This window comes from Polypterus senegalus, chromosome 12, assembly GCF_016835505.1.
Source record: "Polypterus senegalus isolate Bchr_013 chromosome 12, ASM1683550v1, whole genome shotgun sequence".
Lineage (NCBI taxonomy): Eukaryota > Metazoa > Chordata > Cladistia > Polypteriformes > Polypteridae > Polypterus > Polypterus senegalus.
The window spans coordinates 156821537-156840327 of NC_053165.1; the positions used below are offsets into that span (position 1 = coordinate 156821537).

Genomic DNA, 18791 nt, shown 5'->3' on the forward strand with positions numbered 1-18791 from the left:
TGCAGGTTTTTGTTCCAACCAGCTTCTGTATTTAATTGGACTCCTGGAATAATTAAGTGATGCGTTATTTCTCAAGTTCTGTGTTTTGGGAACAATATAGACATTAGAAAACTAAGTTTGGTAAAAAAAATTAAATAAAATGTACCAAGCAGTTATATGGTGTGACATATTGGGGGCGCTATCGTTCCCTTGAACCCTTGTCCAAGATGCCAGACACCAGATAAAAGTCCAAATAATTGACTTTTTATTATTAAACAGTGCACAAAGCACCCTCCTCTCCGCAATACTCATTAAACAAGCCATTAATCACAATAATAAACTCTCCACCACTCCCAGACGCGTTGCCACCCTTCCACCCAGCTCAGCTCAACGCTCTGGTGTTTTCACAGTCCTTTTATATTCCCTGACACCGGAAGTGTTTCTAATCCTTCAGTCCATGATTCCTTGTCACTTCCGGGTCAGATAAAAAGTCCTTTTCTTCACCCGGGAAGCACATCATTCCCTCTGTCGCCTTGACTAAGATGTACTTCCGGGTTATAGGTGAAACCCCAGTCTCTGTGCCTTCCTGCAGCGTCCCCTGGAGGTCCCCGTGGTATCCAGCAGGGCTGTGATGAAAAACTCCATTGTCTATGATGCCCTGCTGGAACTCTGGGCAGTTCTATGTTGCTTGCAGGGCTCCACCTGGCGGCCTGGGAGTATTGGCCGAGATGAAAGGCAGGCCATATCCCCACAATGGGAATAATGTATTTTTTTCTTTTTAACAATATTTTCATCTTGATTTTCATTCTACTCTTCTAGGTGTTCTAATTGTTTAATTGATCCATTATTTGCTAATTAGTGGGTCTGATGCTAAAGTAGTTGCAGCCTTTGATGATTCAGTGTTGTTTGCCAGCGTGTCTGCTCCGGTTGTTTTTAATTGCCATTAATAAGATACAACGAAGGGGAAAAACTGCACAGAGAAAGGGCAAAATAGAATGAAATCAACAAAAGAGAGTTAAGCATTTAAATCAATAGCAAAAGCTGAAATATTTCTAAATGTCTTATAAATGTAAAAATCACGCTGTTGTGCTTTTCTGAATGTAGAATAAGAGAACAATACCAGCTAATTAAATGAGATGAGTGTTATCAGGTGTTGTCACTGATTAGGAATCTGGTTGGAACAAAAACCCGCAGCCACAGTGGGGGCACAGGACCGAGTTTGAGAATCCCAGGGTTAAGCATTACCTCCTTTGACTTGCACTCCACACTTTGGGGATGCTATATAACCTAATATCTTATTAGCCATTGTGACCACTAGGGGGTGTCTCAAAGCCCCAAACCCTTCACACAACTACAATACACAGTCCTGGGTTCAAATAAACTATTTTCATTGTGGCCAATACCTTAAACAGGCCTCTTCCTCAACACAATAACTATTCCTTTTCTTTTTTCTTCTTCCAAATCTTCCAGGTGAGCTTTGTCCGACACATCTCCCAACTCTGACTCACCTGGACTCACCTAGATATATGTGCGTGTGTATATATATATATATACATATATACATATACATATACATATATGTGTGTGTGTGTGTGTATATGTATGTATGAATATATGTAGAGATGTATATATGTATGTGTATATATATACTGTATGTGTATATGTATATATGTAGATATGTATGTATATGTGGATGTATACGTGTGTGTGCGTATATATATATGTACTGTATGTGTATATATATATATACACGTGTGTATATGTGTATATATATGTTTATAAGTGTGTGTGTGTGTGTGTGTATATATATATATGACAGCAACACTCATAACAGTGACAAAACAATTACATTGACAATCATGTTACATTATTTTTAAAATGTTTCCTTTTCATTACTTCTTTAACACACTACTTCTCCGCTGCAAACCGCGGGTATTTTGCTAGTACAATACACAATCCCGCTCTGAACATTTAAAGCTCTCCACACCTCACTGATCTCCTCCAGACTGGCACTCCTCTCGCTCACTCAGATCCTCATCTGCAGCTCGACTTTCTGTACCGCACGTCAGACTCGGTGCTATGGGAGCTCGAGCGTCTCTCCTGGTGCTCCTCAACTCTTGGATTCTCTTCCCTCTCATATCCGTCAGCTCGATTCAATAACACATTTTAAAATTTATCTTTTCAAACTGGCATACCAATTGTGAATTTTGCACTGTTACTGCCCGTTATTTTTATCTTTATCTTTGTTTGTTTGCTATTTATTGCTTTTTGATTTATCATTCTCTTGTTTTAATTTTACTGATGTTGTTTAGTTTTATTGTAAGGTGACCTTGAATGCTAAGATTATGAAATGGGATTTTCTAATGGCCAAATATAACCAAAATATATTCAGCCTTACCTATGAAATGTAATCCCTCCGGGATCTGGTTTGGAGCGTACAGCGGTTTGTACAATCCCAAGCAGCACATCATTCATTACTTCACTCCACAGCAGTGCCACTCGCAATATGGCGGTGACGTTGACATACGATTAGCTGGTCATGTGGCGTCTAGTAATTCTATGTCTATGCCTCTAGTGGCCATAATTCTATATTGTATTCGGTGCCCTTGCACCGACCAGTTAAGCTGTTCTATGTCATCCCTTCACAGGCATGCGATGACGTGAACGCATCTATGAAAAGTGACGTCTCCTGCCCCACACAATTAGTAAAAAGTTGGAGCAGCCGGCGGGTAAGCACTTTTCATTTATTTTTCTACTTCCCTGAGCTACAGCCCAGGCAACTGCAAATACGGGTTCCCATTTCTAAACCGCGGTAAACAAATACTAAGGCGCTTCACACTTTCTCACTTTTCTGGTGTCATGAGGTCACGGGAGGCAGTCTACACGAGACCCGCCGCGACACTCCCCAAAAGGTGCCCATATTGTCAGCAAAGACGTCTCTCTGCATTTTCTAAAAGAAAAGAAATATACTGATAACCCAATTGTGCTTCACTCACTCAGAAATATGGAACTAATGTAGAAATCATTTTAAGATGGAGAAGCTTTTATCTGTGGCACCTCTGAATGAGAATCACCTTTTCCACCCTCACAAACATATGCAGTTTTTAATATCTGGAAAAAATTTGGGATTAAATTGCTTAGAGGTCTTTATATAGACAACATCTGTGCATCATATGAACAATTACATTCCAAATTTAACTTTTCAGCTACACATTTCTTTCACTATCTTCAAATTAGGAACTTTATTAAACAGAACCTGCCCGATTTTCCTCATCTTGCACCCTCGTCCATGCTGGAAACAATATTGCTCAATTTCAAGGACTTAGACACCATCTCTGCAATATATAAAATTATTTTACAGTCCCTTCCTTTCAAAGATCCAAGAGGACACTGGGAAAAAGATCTCTTAATCAATATATCAGAAATGGAGTGGAAAGTAGCAATACAGAGAATTCACTCGAGCTCCATATGCGCAAAACATACAATTATTCAACTCAACATTATATATCGAGCACATCTGTCTCGTCTAAAACTCTCCAAAATGTTCCCAGGTCAAGATCCAACCTCCAAACGCTGCAATCAAGTTCCAGCCTCACTGGGTCACATGTTTTGGTCCTGCACCAAAGTAACATCATTCTGGACCAAACTTTTCAATTACCTTTCAGACAGCCTTGGTCTCATAATCCCTCCTAACCCATTAACAGTTGTGTTTGGGGTTCTTCCAGATTGGCTTAAAGTGGAGAAAGAGAAACAAACTGTGATTGCATTCACTACACTCTTGCTAAACTGGAAGAATTCAAACTCTCCTCTTTTAAGTCAGTGGGAAACCGATGTTTTATACTATTTGAAATTGGAAAAAATGAAATACCCAGTTAGAGGATCTGTACAGATTTTCTTCAGAACATGGCAGGATCTAATCAGTAATATTTTAGAATAAGCTCTTAAAGCACAGAGGAAGCAATTATTTCTGCATTTCTTTTTCTTCTCCGTTCATCTCTATTGGTTTATCAAACTTATCAATTTAGGTATGTGTACAAGCCTTAAGCTTTACTCCATTGGCCTTGCTCTCTTTCTCTCAGGGGTGGGGGTCGACTTGTTCTCAATCCTACTTTTTGTAAAAATTGATTGATTTGTATGGGATGGTTACAATAAAATTAATAAAAAGAAATTTAAAAAAAAGAAAAGAAAAAGGCAACTTTCCTTTCTTTATACTTTTTGTCCTTTTTTCCCCAAACAAATGCCTCTCTCTTAACACTGCAGAGGACACTAAACTAATTTTATTTAATTGCTGGTAATGGCAGTAAGGCACATTACCACAGGGGCATCACTTTTTATTGTTAAAAAAAGAATTCATTGAAGCCTGATCTGTGAAGAGAACACAACTTGACTCTTTTTAAGGGTGAATTTCCTGTTTGATGACACCTAGTGGAGAAAAGCATTCACGATGAAGCCAGGAAACATAAAGAAATGGAATCCTCTACAAACTACAACTAATCACAACAAAACACATTTACAAATTGTAGAAAGAGGAACAATTTATCAACAACAACCCAGTCTGAAATTGCACCGGGAAAAAAAAAGATTCCATATCAGATTAAAAACTACTGCTGCCAACACAGACCAATGAGAGAGGCCAGACAGACACAGCGAGCCCCAGCAGAGAAAAGGGAAAATTAGGCATTAACATTAGTGGCATGACGTGGCTCTCTTGCCAGCCAGCTCTGAACCAAGTGCACCGCAGTTTGTTAGTTTTCTTTATTTTTTGCTTTTATTGAAATCACACAACATTCCACTGCGGTGGGTTGGCACCCTGCCCAGGATTGGTTCCTGCCTTGTGCCCTATGTTGGCTGGGATTGGCTCCAGCAGACCCCCGTGACCCTGTGTTCGGATTCAGCGGGTTAGAAAATGGATGGATGGATGGACACAACATTCCATACAAATAAATCAATTTTTAACAAAAATGAGATTGAAAACAAATCAACCCCCACCCCTGAGAAAGAGAGCTAAGCCAGCAGAGTAAATCTTAAAGCTAGTAAAAATAAATAAATAGATGAACTAATAAGTGAATAAAGATAAATGGAGAAGAAAAAGAAAAGGGGAGAGAATCTGTTTCCTCTGTGCTTTAAAAGCTTATTCTAAAATGTTATTGATCAGATCTTGCCAGAGTTTGAAAAAGTTCTGCCCAGATCCTCTAACTGAGAATTTGATTTTTTCCAACTTCAAACAGTATATAACATCAGTTACCCACTGACTTAAAAGAGGAGAGTTGGGGTTCTTCCAGTTTAGCAAAATAAGTCTGCATGCCAATAGTGTAGTGAAGGCAATCGGTTTGTTTGTCCTTCTCCACTTTAAGGCCATGTGGGAGCCCACCAAACACAGCTGTTAGTGGATTAGGAGGGATTGGGACTCCAAGGCTGTCTGAAAGGCACTTAAAAATTTTTGTCCAGAATGATGTTAATTTGGTGCAGGCCCAGAACATGTGGCCCAGTGAGGCAGGAGCTTGATTGTAGCGTTCGCAGGTTGGCTCTCGCCCTGGAAACATTTGGGACAGTTTTAAGCGAGTCAGATGTGCTCGATAGATAATTTTGAGTTGAATAATTGCATGCTTTGAGCATATGGAGCTCGAGTGAATTCTCTGCATTGCTACTTTCCACTCCTTTTCTGATATATTGATTAAGAGATCTTTTTCCCAGTGTCCTCTTGGATCTTTGAAAGGGAGGGACTGTAAAATGGTTTTATATATTGCAGAAATGCTGTCTGAGTCCTCAAGACTGATCAATATTTTTTCCGGAATAGAGGTAGGTGGGAGGTGAGGAAAATTGCGCAGGTTCTATTTAACAAAGCTTCTAATTTGTAGATAGTGAAAGAAATGTGTTGCTGGAAAGTTAAATATGGAGTGTAATTGTTCGTTAAGGATGCAAAGACATTGTCTATGTACAGATCTCTAAGTGATTTAATCACAAAAGTTTTCCAGATATTAAAAAACTGCATGTTTGAGAGGGTTGAAAAAAGGTGGTTCTCATTCAGAGGTGCCACAGATAAAAGATTCTCCATCTTAAAATACTTTCTACATTGGTTCCATATTCTGAGTGAGTGAAGCACAATTGGGTTGTTAGTATGTTGGTGGTAACTTGCATTTATTGGGGTACAAAGCAAATAATGTAAAGAAGTACTACAGGATTTTATTTCTATTGCACACTAAACATTCAAGATGACGCCAGGAAACACAAAGAAATGGAATCCTCTAAAAACTACTTAGTCAGTTTTTTGAAGATGTTGTAGTTGCATTTTATGCAGTATGGCTTAGTGGCGGAGTGGTGGCTCTGAGGATAGGGATCTGCTTGCCAGTTCGAATCCCGTAAAATGCCAAAAAAATGCCTTGAGCAAGGCCTTTAACCTGCAATTGCTCTGTCTTGGGTATGACGTTAATCTGCATGTAGGCCCTCCAACCTGCAGAGAGAAACTTGGGGGTTGGTGGCAGAATTGGCACTCCAGCCACCATAAAAAACCTCACCCTGTTCCACTCCATCTGAACTAGTGTGGTGTCACCAGTTGCATGGCTGCATTCGGGTCCTGAGTTGGTTTGTCGTGTCGTGGGTGCGGCAATGCACTGAACAAGTCATCCTCTGCACAAGTCATTTAACACTGTTTTGCTCCAAATGTAAAAAGTGAATCCAGAAGATGAACTAAGCATCTGCCATTAAACTGGTGTCAGGTATAAATAACATAGTTGATTATTTCCTTTTTTAGTGTTTTTAGCATAAGTTGTTTACAGTTTAATGTAATTGTTTACTACTCATCAAAACCATTAATATATTCATTTTACTCACATTCTTTTCCAACTCTGACAGGGTGGAGGTAGCTTGAGCATATTCTAATACCCTTGGGTCTAAAGAAGGAATCAAACTTCGATGGAACAATCAGACATTCAAAATTACACTAAGCATATTTAGAACAACCAATCAATGTACAATGCACATGTAATGAGGGCAGAAGCAGGAATATCCAGAGGAAAACTTGTATGTAATATTCTAGCAGAAAAAGTCCAGACTAGAGATGTGAGGCAAAAATGTTAACCATCGCACTATAACAAAAAAAAAGCCACATTTACAGTTCCTCAAATGTAATTGATTTGTTGTTACTGAGGAAGTTACAATCTATAAATACAGACAAAGCTAAATAAATGTTTGAAAATAACTTACAAGACGATTCCGTGGGATGCTATTGACAAACTCTCCTCTAGGTGGCAGCAGATTTTCACTTATCACAGAAGCTTTTATTACACAGCAAGTCTTTTATTTTATCCACTAGGCTGACACGCCTTTTAAGGCGACCGACTTTTAAGTTGACCACTTCTTAAGGCAATTTAATATGTAGATCAATTTGATAATGTATACAAACTCATTAATTTGGTTATATTACATTTGAGCGGTATTACTTTAATAATAATTTAGTTTCTGTTATTTTTGTGATGAAATTGAAACTTTTTTTCTAATATTGAGGTCGCCCTTTTGAACCCCCCTGAGATTTTCTACGTGGTGAGGCATTTGTACTCCATCACCATTAATTATTTCCAGAGACATAATTTTTTCTATTTTTCCAGCGCATCGCGCACAAAAGCAAGGGAACGATGGGAGCACCAGAACTCTGCTCACTTCATGTCGCTTCGTACCGCAAGCTGCAAGTAGTAAGTCTGTGATAAGCGGAATACCGCTACGCTCTCCACTCACGGGACGGAAGGACAATCCCGACCGCTTTTATATAGTAAGAAAGAAGAAGAAGATATCGCACAGTCTGGAGTAGAAAATCATCTTTTACCTGGAAAAACGAAACTACAAATCCCATCGTGCATTGCAAAATGGACGGGGCGTGTGTGAAACTCCGCGCCTGCGTAGCACTCACGGGACGGAAGGCTAATCCCGACCGCTTTTATATAGTAAGATTGCAGAGTTTTCTTTAAATTCTTACTGCTTCTAAATTTCAAGATGAATTTGGACTAAATTATGTTAAACACTATTAAATCTTCTGCAGTGCTCCTTCACATGCTCCAAATTAAAAAGCCTAAGTACAATTTATCTTGTTTATGCTTTGCCACGACTTCACATTTCACATTTGAATACGTGCTCAGTCAAAACACTTCTTTTGGTTAAACTGTAAAGGCTCAGCTCTTTTAATCTTTCCTCCTAATTCAACCTCTGTAGCCCTGGACTCAGCCTAGTCGCTCATCTCTGGACCTTTTCTAGTGCTGTTATGTCCTTTTTGTAGCCTGGAGACCAAAACTGCACCCAGGACTCCAGATGAGGCCTCACCAGTGTGTTATACAGGTTGAGCAGAACCTCCTGTGACTTGTGCTCCACAGATCAAGGCGCTATATAACCTGACATTCTGTTAGCCTTCTTCATGACTTCTGAACACTGTTTGGAAGTTGATAGCTTAGAGTCCACTATGACTCCTAAATCCTTCTCATAAGGTGGACTCTCGATTTTCCGACCGCCCATTGTGTATTCAGACCTCACATTTTCACTTCCTATGTGTAATTCTTTACATTTACTGACATTAAATTTCATCATCAACAAATCTGCCCAAGCCTGTCTGCTATCCAAGTCCTTCTGTGATGATATAACGGATTCCAAAATATCTGCTAATCCACGCATCTTGGTATCATCTGCAAACTTAACCAGCTTGTTACTTATATTCTTATCTAAATCATTTATATACAGGTATATTAAAAATAGCAGCGGCCCCCGCACTGCCCCCTGCTGGTCACCACTCTTAACATCGGCCAGTTCTGATGAGGTTCCTCACACCGTCACCCTCTGCTTCCTGTGTCTGAGCCAACTCTGTACCCATCTAAAAACATCACCCTGAACTGCCACTTCTTTTAATTTGATGCCCAACCTCTCATGTGGCACCTTATCAAATTCTTTCTGAAAGTCCAGATAAATAATATCATAAGCTCCACTTTGATCGTATGCTTTTGTTGCAACCTCATAGAATTCCAGCATATTAGTAAAACACGACCTCCCTCTTCTGAACCCATGCTGACTGTCCAGTTAAACTCCTGTCCTTTCCATGTGTTGCTCAATCTTATCCTTACGATGTATCCATACAATGCTAGGAGCAGCAAGAAGACTTGAAAAGCTTCAAGTAAAGAAGCACCGGCATTACTGTTTGTGTTATTGGGATGAAGAAGTGAAGTGAACCCTTCAGTTAAAAAATAAAAGGCTTTCCGTACGCTCTCATTTCCAAAGACGGCCACAATGTGTTCCAGTCAAATAACTATGGGGGGAAAAAAAATGAAAGCGTGCTTGACTTTTAATTCTCTTTTTGTTTGCATTTAGTGGGAATCCTCACACTTCTCCCTCGCAAAATAAATGCATTCAATTGAACGTTTTTTTTTCATTGAAATGAGTTACTCAATCCTATACGTCAGAGGTCCTCAATCACAGTCCTGGAGGGCTGCAGTGGCTGCAGGTTTTTATTCCCAAGAATAAAAAAAAGATAAGAGTGCCCCTGTGTACAAATTCTACGCACATTTACGGTGAGCATTTATTCTGACTGAAGCGCAAACTTTGTTTTTAACACTTTTGACTCATCCCAGGCTGCATAGTTTATATAAAAATGTACCTGAGGCAGATTTACAGTAGATAAGCTCTCTTAAATGTGGTAATTACTATCTTTTAATTTGCACATGCTGATTTTTATCTCATTAAATAGGCTTTTTTTTCATATTAGTGGCAAAAACTAGTTATTTATAGGCTGGGGGTCTGTTCTTTAAAGGCTTCCTGTAAATATCATCAGCACAACTCTGATCTGATGTGAGCAGAAATGGGGATGAGTGGGGGACAAGGGAATAATCTCATTTTGGCCCTCTGCTCTTCACGGCAATGGGAAGGAAACATTTTATATTAAAATAATTGCTTACCCACCGTTCAGTACTAGAGTGTGTATTGCTAATCATTACATACGGCACCTTGTATGGCTCACAGTCACGATGGTTCAAAGGCGATCAGCTATACGGGTGTGGATGGTCACCAAGAGTAGAATATCTTTATTTTGGCACCTGCATGGAGTCACTCAGTTCATGGAAGGAGATGACCGGTGTGAGAGATGGCTGGCGGTTTATCCCGGCCAGCACCCCCAGGCCACTAGATGGAGTACTCCCTGCAACATGGAGGTGCCCTGAATTCCCGCAGGTCATCATGGACAACGGAGTTCGGCTTCGCAGCCCTGCTGGATACCGTGGGGGCCGCCAGGGGACACTGCAGGGAGACACGAAGATTGTTTCTATTATAGCCTGGAAATACTTACCGGTCACGGGGATGGAAGAACTAAAACACTTCCGAGGCTGAAGAAAAATAAGTTTTCATCTGACCCGGAAGTGCTACGGAATCACATGGACAGAGGGACAGAAGCACTTCCGGGTTGAGGACTATAAAAAGGACGATGGGAAACCCAGCAGGCGGAGTCGGAGTTGGGAGGGAGTGTGACGGAGCTGCTGGGTGGAGAGGAGGATTGATTTATTGTTGATTATAGATTTATTATTGTATATTGTGGAGGTGGAGGTGCTTTGTGCACATTATTTAAGAAATTAAAATTATTTCTGGGACTTTTTACCTGGTGTCTGGACGTATTGTCTGAGGGTTTGGAGGAGCGACAGCGACCCCTACTGTCACACCGGCTAACAGCCACACTTCTTCAATACACTTTATCAATTACAGATGGGCGTGATCTGCTTAATTTCTCTTGTCCATGTGAGTCACTGAGGAACAGACCCCTTGGAGTCGGGATTCTGCTCCAGTAGATTGGTATTGACGATTAGAATATCATTATTACATAAGCTGCTTGTACGGAGAATTTAAACTTATTGATCAATGTATTCTCGATCAAGTTAAAGCAAGACGTGTTGTGTTCGTTAGCTTTAGGTTTTATAGGTGTTCATTATTAAAGGCTTGCTTGCCTGCTTGCTCGGACTCTCGCGTGACGTAATGACCAGTCAAGAACACGTGTGTAATAGAAGAAAACTTAAAGCCATTGTGCTAGAAATGCAGCTGCTAAGACTTTAACCTTGAGAGATGGTTGTACGCTAATTAATCATTTGAGGGGCCCGTATATCTTATGTGTGGGTCCTCCTAGTCTCGACTCTCATGGTGAGAATTAATCACTAAATAAGTTTTGGGTATGAAGTATTAATGGTCAGGTGACAACATTAAGTAATGCTGGGAAGAACTAGAAGGAGGAGAATATTTTGCAGAGACGATAAGAAATGTAATATAAACGGATGCACTTCCTGGTTTAACTGCTTACACCATGGTCAAGTCTCTTTGTTACGTTGCTGTGTAATAAAGATGGCGGTATATGATTTAAACTTCCTCCTCCTGCCTGCCTTTGCTTATTGGTCTTTTTGTGAGTTTTGAGGACAGTCCAGCTAAGCGATTTTCTAAATCGTCCAATTTTCTTCAAGTTTGGAAAGTTCATTAGGAGGTTCTGATCAATATTTCAACTACTGGAGTGGAGAAGGGGTGGCTACTGAACTCTAAACAGGCCTGGATCTTGGTTTTTATCCGTATTTAATGACCTATTGGGCTCAGCCATTAGCAGTGTGTCTGTCTGCGGAGAGAGTGCCGACCTCGTCGAGGGGTTTACTTACCTTGGCAGTGACAGTCATTTCTCTGGTGACTCTTCCTGTGAAGTCAGTAGACGGATTGGGAGAGCACCGGGGGTCATGAGGTCACCATAAAGGGGTGTGTGGTGCTCCTGATATCTCAGCAAAAGGACGAAGGTCCAAGTCTTTAGAGTCCTGGTGCCCCCTGTCTTGCTATATGGTTGCGAGACATGGACGCTATCCTGTGACTTGAGATGAAGACTGGACTCCTTTAGTACTGTGTCTCTCTGGAAAATCCTTGGGCACCATTGGTTTGACTTTGTGTTGCTCATGGAGTCCCGAATGAGGCACATGACCTGCATTGTGAGGAAGCGTCAGTTACGGCCATGTAGCCATGAGGGTGATCCGGCTCGTAAGATCCTCATTGCTGGGGACCCGAGTGGCTGGACCAGGCCAAGGGGTCACCCACGTAACACCTGGCTGTGGCAGATAGAGGGTCATTTCCGGAGGGTGGGACTGGACTGTACGTCTGCCTGGGGGGCTGCAAACCAGGATCCCAAGTTGTTTTTCGTCGTGTAGTGGGTGCGGTAACACGCTGTACCAGTGCCTGCTCCCCAACTTGACTTGACTTGACCTCTAAACAGCATTAATACATTTGTTTTAACATTAGAAACTCTTTCAGCCGACTCAGACAGGAATAACCGAACCTCATCTCAGCTGTTCATTGTGGTTTGACTAGAAGAGCTAAAGGAAGGCCATGCCAGTCATGACTTTGAGTCAACTTTGAAAGAGGTTACTAGTTTGAAATCAAAACTAGGTATGAACTTAAATGAGAATGGAGGACAAGGTCTTCTATTTTCCCTGTGACTACTGGCACATCTAAAGGTGCACCCATCCCAACCGAGGGAGGGAAGTGTTCAGGTGCCAAGTGACATCTCTGAGGGGGTGTTTGTGTATGAGCCCTTTGGTGTAGTGCCCCGTTTAGGGTTAGGGTTTCTACTTCAGGCCTAATGCTGCCAGACCCTACACCTGAATTGGCTAAAGTGGGTTTTAAGATATTTATAGTTGCTCTTTAACGCATCTTCATGTGCTGTTACTGCTATGAAAGATGCCATATAAAATCAGTTAGTCATTATCCAACCCGCTACATCCTAACTACAGGGTCACAGGGGTCTGCTGGAGCCAATTCCAGCCAACACAAGGCACAAGGCAGGAACAAATCCTGGGCGGGGCACCAGCCCACTGCATGGCACACACACACACCCACACATCAAGCACACACACTAGGGACAATTTAGGAGCGACAATCCACCTAACCTGCATGTCTTTGGACTGTGGGGGGAAACCCACGCAGACATGGGGAGAACATGCAAACTCCACACATGGAGGACCCGGGAAGTGAACCCGGGTCTCCTAACTGCGTGGCAGCAGCGCTACCCACTGCGGCACCATGCCACCTTACATAATTTATCCCCATCCATCCATTATCCAACCCGCTACATCCTAACTACAGAGTCACGGGGGTCTGCTGGAGCCAATCCCAGCCAACACAGGGCACAAGGCAGGAACAAATCCTGGGCAGGGCACCAGCCCACTGCATGGCACACACACACCCACACATCAAGCACACACACGGGACAATTTAGGAGCGACAATCCACCTAACCTGCATGTCTTTGGACTGTGGGGTTAGGGTTAGGGTTAGGGTTAGGGTTAGTGTCATCTCCAGACAGAGGAGTAGCTTCAGTGACAGACTTTTGTCACTGTCCTGTTCCACTGACAGACTAAAGAGATCGTTCCTCCCCCACACTATGCGACTCTTCAATTCCACCCGGGGGAGTAAATGCGAACATTAATTTTATTTTAATTCTTTTCATTTTTATTACTATTTAATTTAATATTGTTTCTTTGTATCAGTATACTGCTGCTGGATTATGTGAATTTCCCCTTGGGATTAATAAAGTATCTATCTATCTATCTATCTATCTATCTATCTATCTATCTATCTATCTAACTGCGAGGCAGCAACGCTACCCACTGTGCCACCGTGCCACCCGCCACATAAAATCTTTAAAAAAAATGCTTGATTAACCACACTGACCCCTTTATGTATAAAGTTTTTGCAGAAGTAGACATGGGACTCAGGAGTGTAGGTAGAAGCCAGCAATGAACCACAGAGACAGTAAATGTGTGCAGAAAAGTGCAGTGAAAAGAAAAGCGATAAAGATCTGCGGAAATGTACGGTAATCTGGGTTTCACCTTATCAGTCAATGCAAAAACAGCGAGACTATTGGAACAAATTTAATCTTCTCCACAAACAAAGACCTAGAAGGATATCTGACAGGTTTTCTTTTTTTTAAATTAATATTCTGACAAAAATGACCAAGGAGAACTTTTATGTTATGCGCTCCGTACCTAATGAATACAGTACAGATAACCTGAAAGAAAAAATAAAGGAAAGACGCACGGACAGTTACGGTAAGAATGACCGCTTTCTATAGTATAAGGTGGTGATGGGGAGGCAGTTTCCACTTAGAGATACCCCCATTCTATTATAAGGCTTGAGTTTCCACCGCTTGGGGTCATGAGGACAGTTGGATGGTCAAGTTGGTCCCACGTATTTGTTTTTATTTTTTGTCTTATTCTGCAGTCTGAAAATAACAGTTCTGTAATGGCTCTTTACTGGTTTTTCTTAGAACTAGTGGTTGACAAGAACCCCATGAAGGATTCTTTGCATATGAAAGTAAATAATTAATTAACTGTGTAGAGCACAGGTGTCAAACTCCAGGCCTGGAGGGCTGCAGCGGCTACAGGTTTTCATTCTAACCCTTTTCCTAATCAGTGACCTGTTTTCACTGATAATTCACATTTTAATAGCCCTGTTAGAAGGATTCATTTTTCTTAATTGATTCCTTTCCTCATTAAATGACAGCCAAACAGAAATGAGACGTGAAATGAGACGTGAAACGAGCCAACAGATGACCAGCTAAACTGGGGCTTCAAACTCCACACCAGTTTGTTAATGAGAAGCCAATTCTCGCTGTTAATTAAACTTGTTATTTAATTTCATGGCATGTTGTTGCTCTCATTCAGCCACAACTGACATTACCAAAACTGTTGATTTTCTGTTTTTCATGAGAACATCGTCAAAGTGTTTTGGTGAGTTTAGAGATCCACCTTGCTGAGACCTTCACCTTTCTTTATTTTCAGATATTGTGTGATGTGGCGGCTTGTTTTGTGTCTCATTATTGTTTGGCTGCTAATTAAGGAAAAAGAAACAACTAAAGAGCCCCAGTCAAGTTAATTAAAAGAAGTAATTAGCAGCAAAAAACTGGTCACTAATTAAGAAGATGGTTAGAATGAAAACCTGCAGCCACTGCGGCCCTCCAGGACTGGAGTTTGACACCCCTGGTATAGAGGATCACTCTATTCTGTGTACTGTGCTGCATTTACCCCTTTTTTTTGACATCCACTGCACACCCAGCTTACCTGGAAAGGGGTCTCTCTTCAAATGTCCTTTCCTGAGATTTCTTCCATTTTATTTTTATTTTTTTTTTGGGAATTTTTCCTTCTCTTCTTAAGACAGTCAAGGCTAGGGTGGCTATTGTTTCCCGAAGAGGCATTAGCTCTCTTGGAAATGTGTTCTTTTGAAATTGTGGCATATTAAATAATTAAACAATATCATAATATACCAGAAACGGCGATATCCCTCCCATCGTGATTACGGCGGTACAAGAAAAAATATCTTTTAGCTTACATTTACTGACGGTTAACGCGGTTACAGACGGAGAGGCGCATGGACAGACTTAATCCAGGTGGGAAATCTGGATCAACACAGTCAGCCATTTTTCCGTCCCCATGCTGGGAGGTTTTTCAAACTTTGTCGACACAGCCTCGAAGGGTCTGGCTGCTGTCCAAGCCTTTTATAATGTCTTGCTTCACTTGCTGGTCTTCTCTGTCTCCAAACAAGGGCTGAATTCCTCCTCCACAAAATACAGAAATATCATAGTGCTTACATGCCGATTCTCATTCCCCCAATAAGGAAAAAAGATTTGTGCTGACAAAGGACAGAAATACCCTATCCTGTGTTTAAGCTGACTATACAAGCCTCCAGTTGTCTTTGGCTATCTAATCCAATGCTTGGCTAGCAATTGTAACTGCTGTGCCCCTGCGTGCCAAATTTAACATGCACATGTGAATAAAACTCATAACAGTATTGTCCAGATATAGTGACATAAAGAAAAATGTAGTATAACAGCTGTCAAAAGGCAGGGCCTGTTAAAGCCCATTGCAGCACTCCTTTTGTGATTCTGGGCTACACAAACATAAATTGTATTGTATTGTATTGTTCTTTGGATTTGGTAAAGGTTCCTAATTTAATGGTCAAAACAGAAATCTTTAATGTCTAGTAGGCAACCTGGTGGGATTCAAACAGATCAAGAAAATCTGAACACAGCCTGCATTATTTATGCAGATCTCCAAGCCTGTAGATTTTCATTCTCACCCTTTCCCTAATCAGTGTCCAGTTTTCGCTGCTAATTACCTCCTTTTCCCTTCGTTTTAATAGCCCTGTTTTTAAGGATTCAGTCCTCCGAATTTATTAGTTTCTTCATTAAATGGCAGCCAAACAGAAATAAGATGTGAAACGAGCCGACAGATGAGCAGCTAAACTGGAATGTCAAACTCCAACCAATTTCACTCCAATCAATCTCTTAAAGGGAATGTGATTCTTGCTGGTAATTAAACCCGTTATTTAATTCCATGGCTTGTTGTTGCTCTCATTATGCTGCAGCACACATTTCCAAAACTGTTGATCTTTCGTTTTTTTCTTAAGAAGACCGTCAAGATGTTTTGGTGACCTGAGAGATCAACCTTGCCCCGACTGTCACCTTTCTTTATTTTCAGACATTGTGTGATGGGCACAAGTGTGAAGGTCACTTGTTTTGGGTCTCATTATTGTTTGGCTGCTAATTAAGGAAAAAGAGACAACTAAGGGGCCTGAGTCAAGTTAATTAAAGCTAAAGAAAAAGAAGTTAATTAGCAGCAAAAACTCTTCATTAATAAAGAAGATGGTTAGAATGAAAAACTGCAGCCACTGCAGCCCACCAGGACCCGGAGTTTGACACCCGTGATGTAGTAAGAATACTTTAAAACATTTTTAATTATTCAGTCACCATGTACAGTTTCTTGTATTATAAATTTGTTAGTTTTCATGCAGACCCCCACTTACTCTCCAGAGTTTTTGTGGGGTCAGAGCGCAGGGTCAGCTGTTTGGAGCAATTGCAGGTAAAGGGCCGTCTCCAGGGCCCAACGGAGTAGGATTCCTTCGAGTTACCAGCCCAGATCCTGTAGCCACAGAACCCAAAGGGACTTTACAAATGTGTTATCAGCCATTGATGGCTATTAATGGAGTCTGTTACAGATCTAAATAAATAAAGGCTCTTTCTGGGACCTTCATGCGGATAGATCTTTAGGGAAGCAAATTTGGCTCCCCTATGGAACCGCTTTGGCATCTTTATTTCTAAGAGTCTGGTTGTTTTGCAACCTGCTTTGGATTTTTCTTTTTTTTAAAGGGAAGGTGGTTCTTTTTTAAAGTGCAGATTTTAATCATCTTCCTTTCCTAGAACAAAAAAAAAAACAAAAAACAAAAGCAAGAGCAAAGCTGACCTATAAATAAAATACATTTTATCCCCTTGCATGTATCTGATTTAAGATCATTCTAAGTGAATGTCCGATACAGTAAATGCAACAAAATATTTGCAACAGTACCGGGCTGTACGGTGAATATAATTTTTTTATCTAACCCCCTGAAACCCATCGGGGTCCACGGACCTCAGGTTAAGAATCCCTGCCATATAGGGGAACCAGTTTTGGTTTCCAAATGTGAAGGTTCCAGAAGGTTCATTTATTTAGGTCAGGGGTCTCCAATACGTCGCTCACGAGCTAGAGGTAACTGGCAATCCGTTTCCAAGTAGCTCACCAAAGGGTTAATGACTCCTACATAAATTTGAAAACTTGATTAGTCAAATTAGGGGTGGGCGATCTTTCTCAAAAAATCATATCACGATCCTTTTAACACAAAATCACGATCCACAATCTGAACTGCAATCTCTCTTTTCAATGTGGCAGACACTTAAGAGAATTTGCGGACTCACACTCATCAAGACCTAAGTAACACTTTATTTTAAATATCAAAAAAGTTGAATTCGATTGTTGTCTCGTTCGCTAGCTAAGCGGAGTTAAGGTCCACGCCCCGAAGCTGGCGAGTGAGTGGGGAAGGCCCCGCCCCTCGGTCTGCTCGGATTCGCGCAAATAAATCGGCACCGCAAGCGAGCTCTGATACAAAGCGAAATGAGAGTAGTCGCAAAATCAACCAGAATGTTCAAGCAAATTATAGGAAAAAAACCCGATCTAAATCCGTTAAGTAGTCCTCTCGTGAAAAGCGGACAGACATACAGATAGACAGACAGAGACAGAGACATTGGATTTTATATACTGTATTATATATTAGTAAATAACGTACAGTTAAAGTCTCAACAGCATTCTCAGCATTTCTGGAGCTTAGTAGAGCCAGATAACTATAAGAATCTTCACCAAGCAGCTCTGAAAATGTCTGCTTTGTTTGGGTCTCCATACCTCTGTGAGTCTGACGTGAATGTCATGAAATCAAAGTTCAGAACAAGACTGACAGACGAACATTTAAACGACTCCATAAGAGTGAACCTCAGTGGCTCCACTCCACCACACACCTCAGCGCCAGTCATCTGACGAACTAAAAAACACGTCACACATGCGACTGGACCTGTGAATAAAGTGACACAGTGGCATGTGACAAAATGACAAATGAAGAAGTCGTATCTGTGTATTTGGAATTGCTTTGTTTTGTTTTGACAGCATTCATGTTTTAATTCAATAGCGTGAGATACACGAGAAAATCCATACAGACATACAAAATGCACTTGCAGGTGAACTCAATATTTTTTGTGATGTTTTAATGCAAAATGTGAGTTGTGGACACCAACATTTTGTAAATGTTCAGGTATAACAAGCGTATTCCGTTTGTTTGCGTTGAAATATGCTATGAGAATAAACGTTAGAAAACATGAGTAGCTCTCGGCCATTTTCATTTAGTTAAAGTAGCTCTCGGGGGGGATAAAAAGGTTGGAGACCCCTGATTTAGAACAGGCTCCATTCAAGACTAGCTGCC

The 18791-nt window shown here is 41.0% G+C and overlaps 1 protein-coding gene across 3 annotated transcripts in view; it reads left to right on the forward strand.

Moving 5' to 3' along the window:
• The first annotated feature begins 13880 nt into the window (after nucleotides 1–13880).
• Nucleotides 13881–18791, forward strand: part of LOC120539998 (C-type lectin domain family 4 member E-like) — a 34142-nt gene continuing 29231 nt past the window's right edge. For all 3 annotated transcript variants that reach the window (XM_039770424.1, XM_039770425.1, XM_039770427.1), the window contains exon 1: nucleotides 13881–14062. In XM_039770424.1, coding sequence (XP_039626358.1) covers nucleotides 13963–14062 — 100 coding nt within the window. In that variant the 5' untranslated portion in view covers nucleotides 13881–13962. The remainder of the gene's footprint in view (nucleotides 14063–18791) is intronic.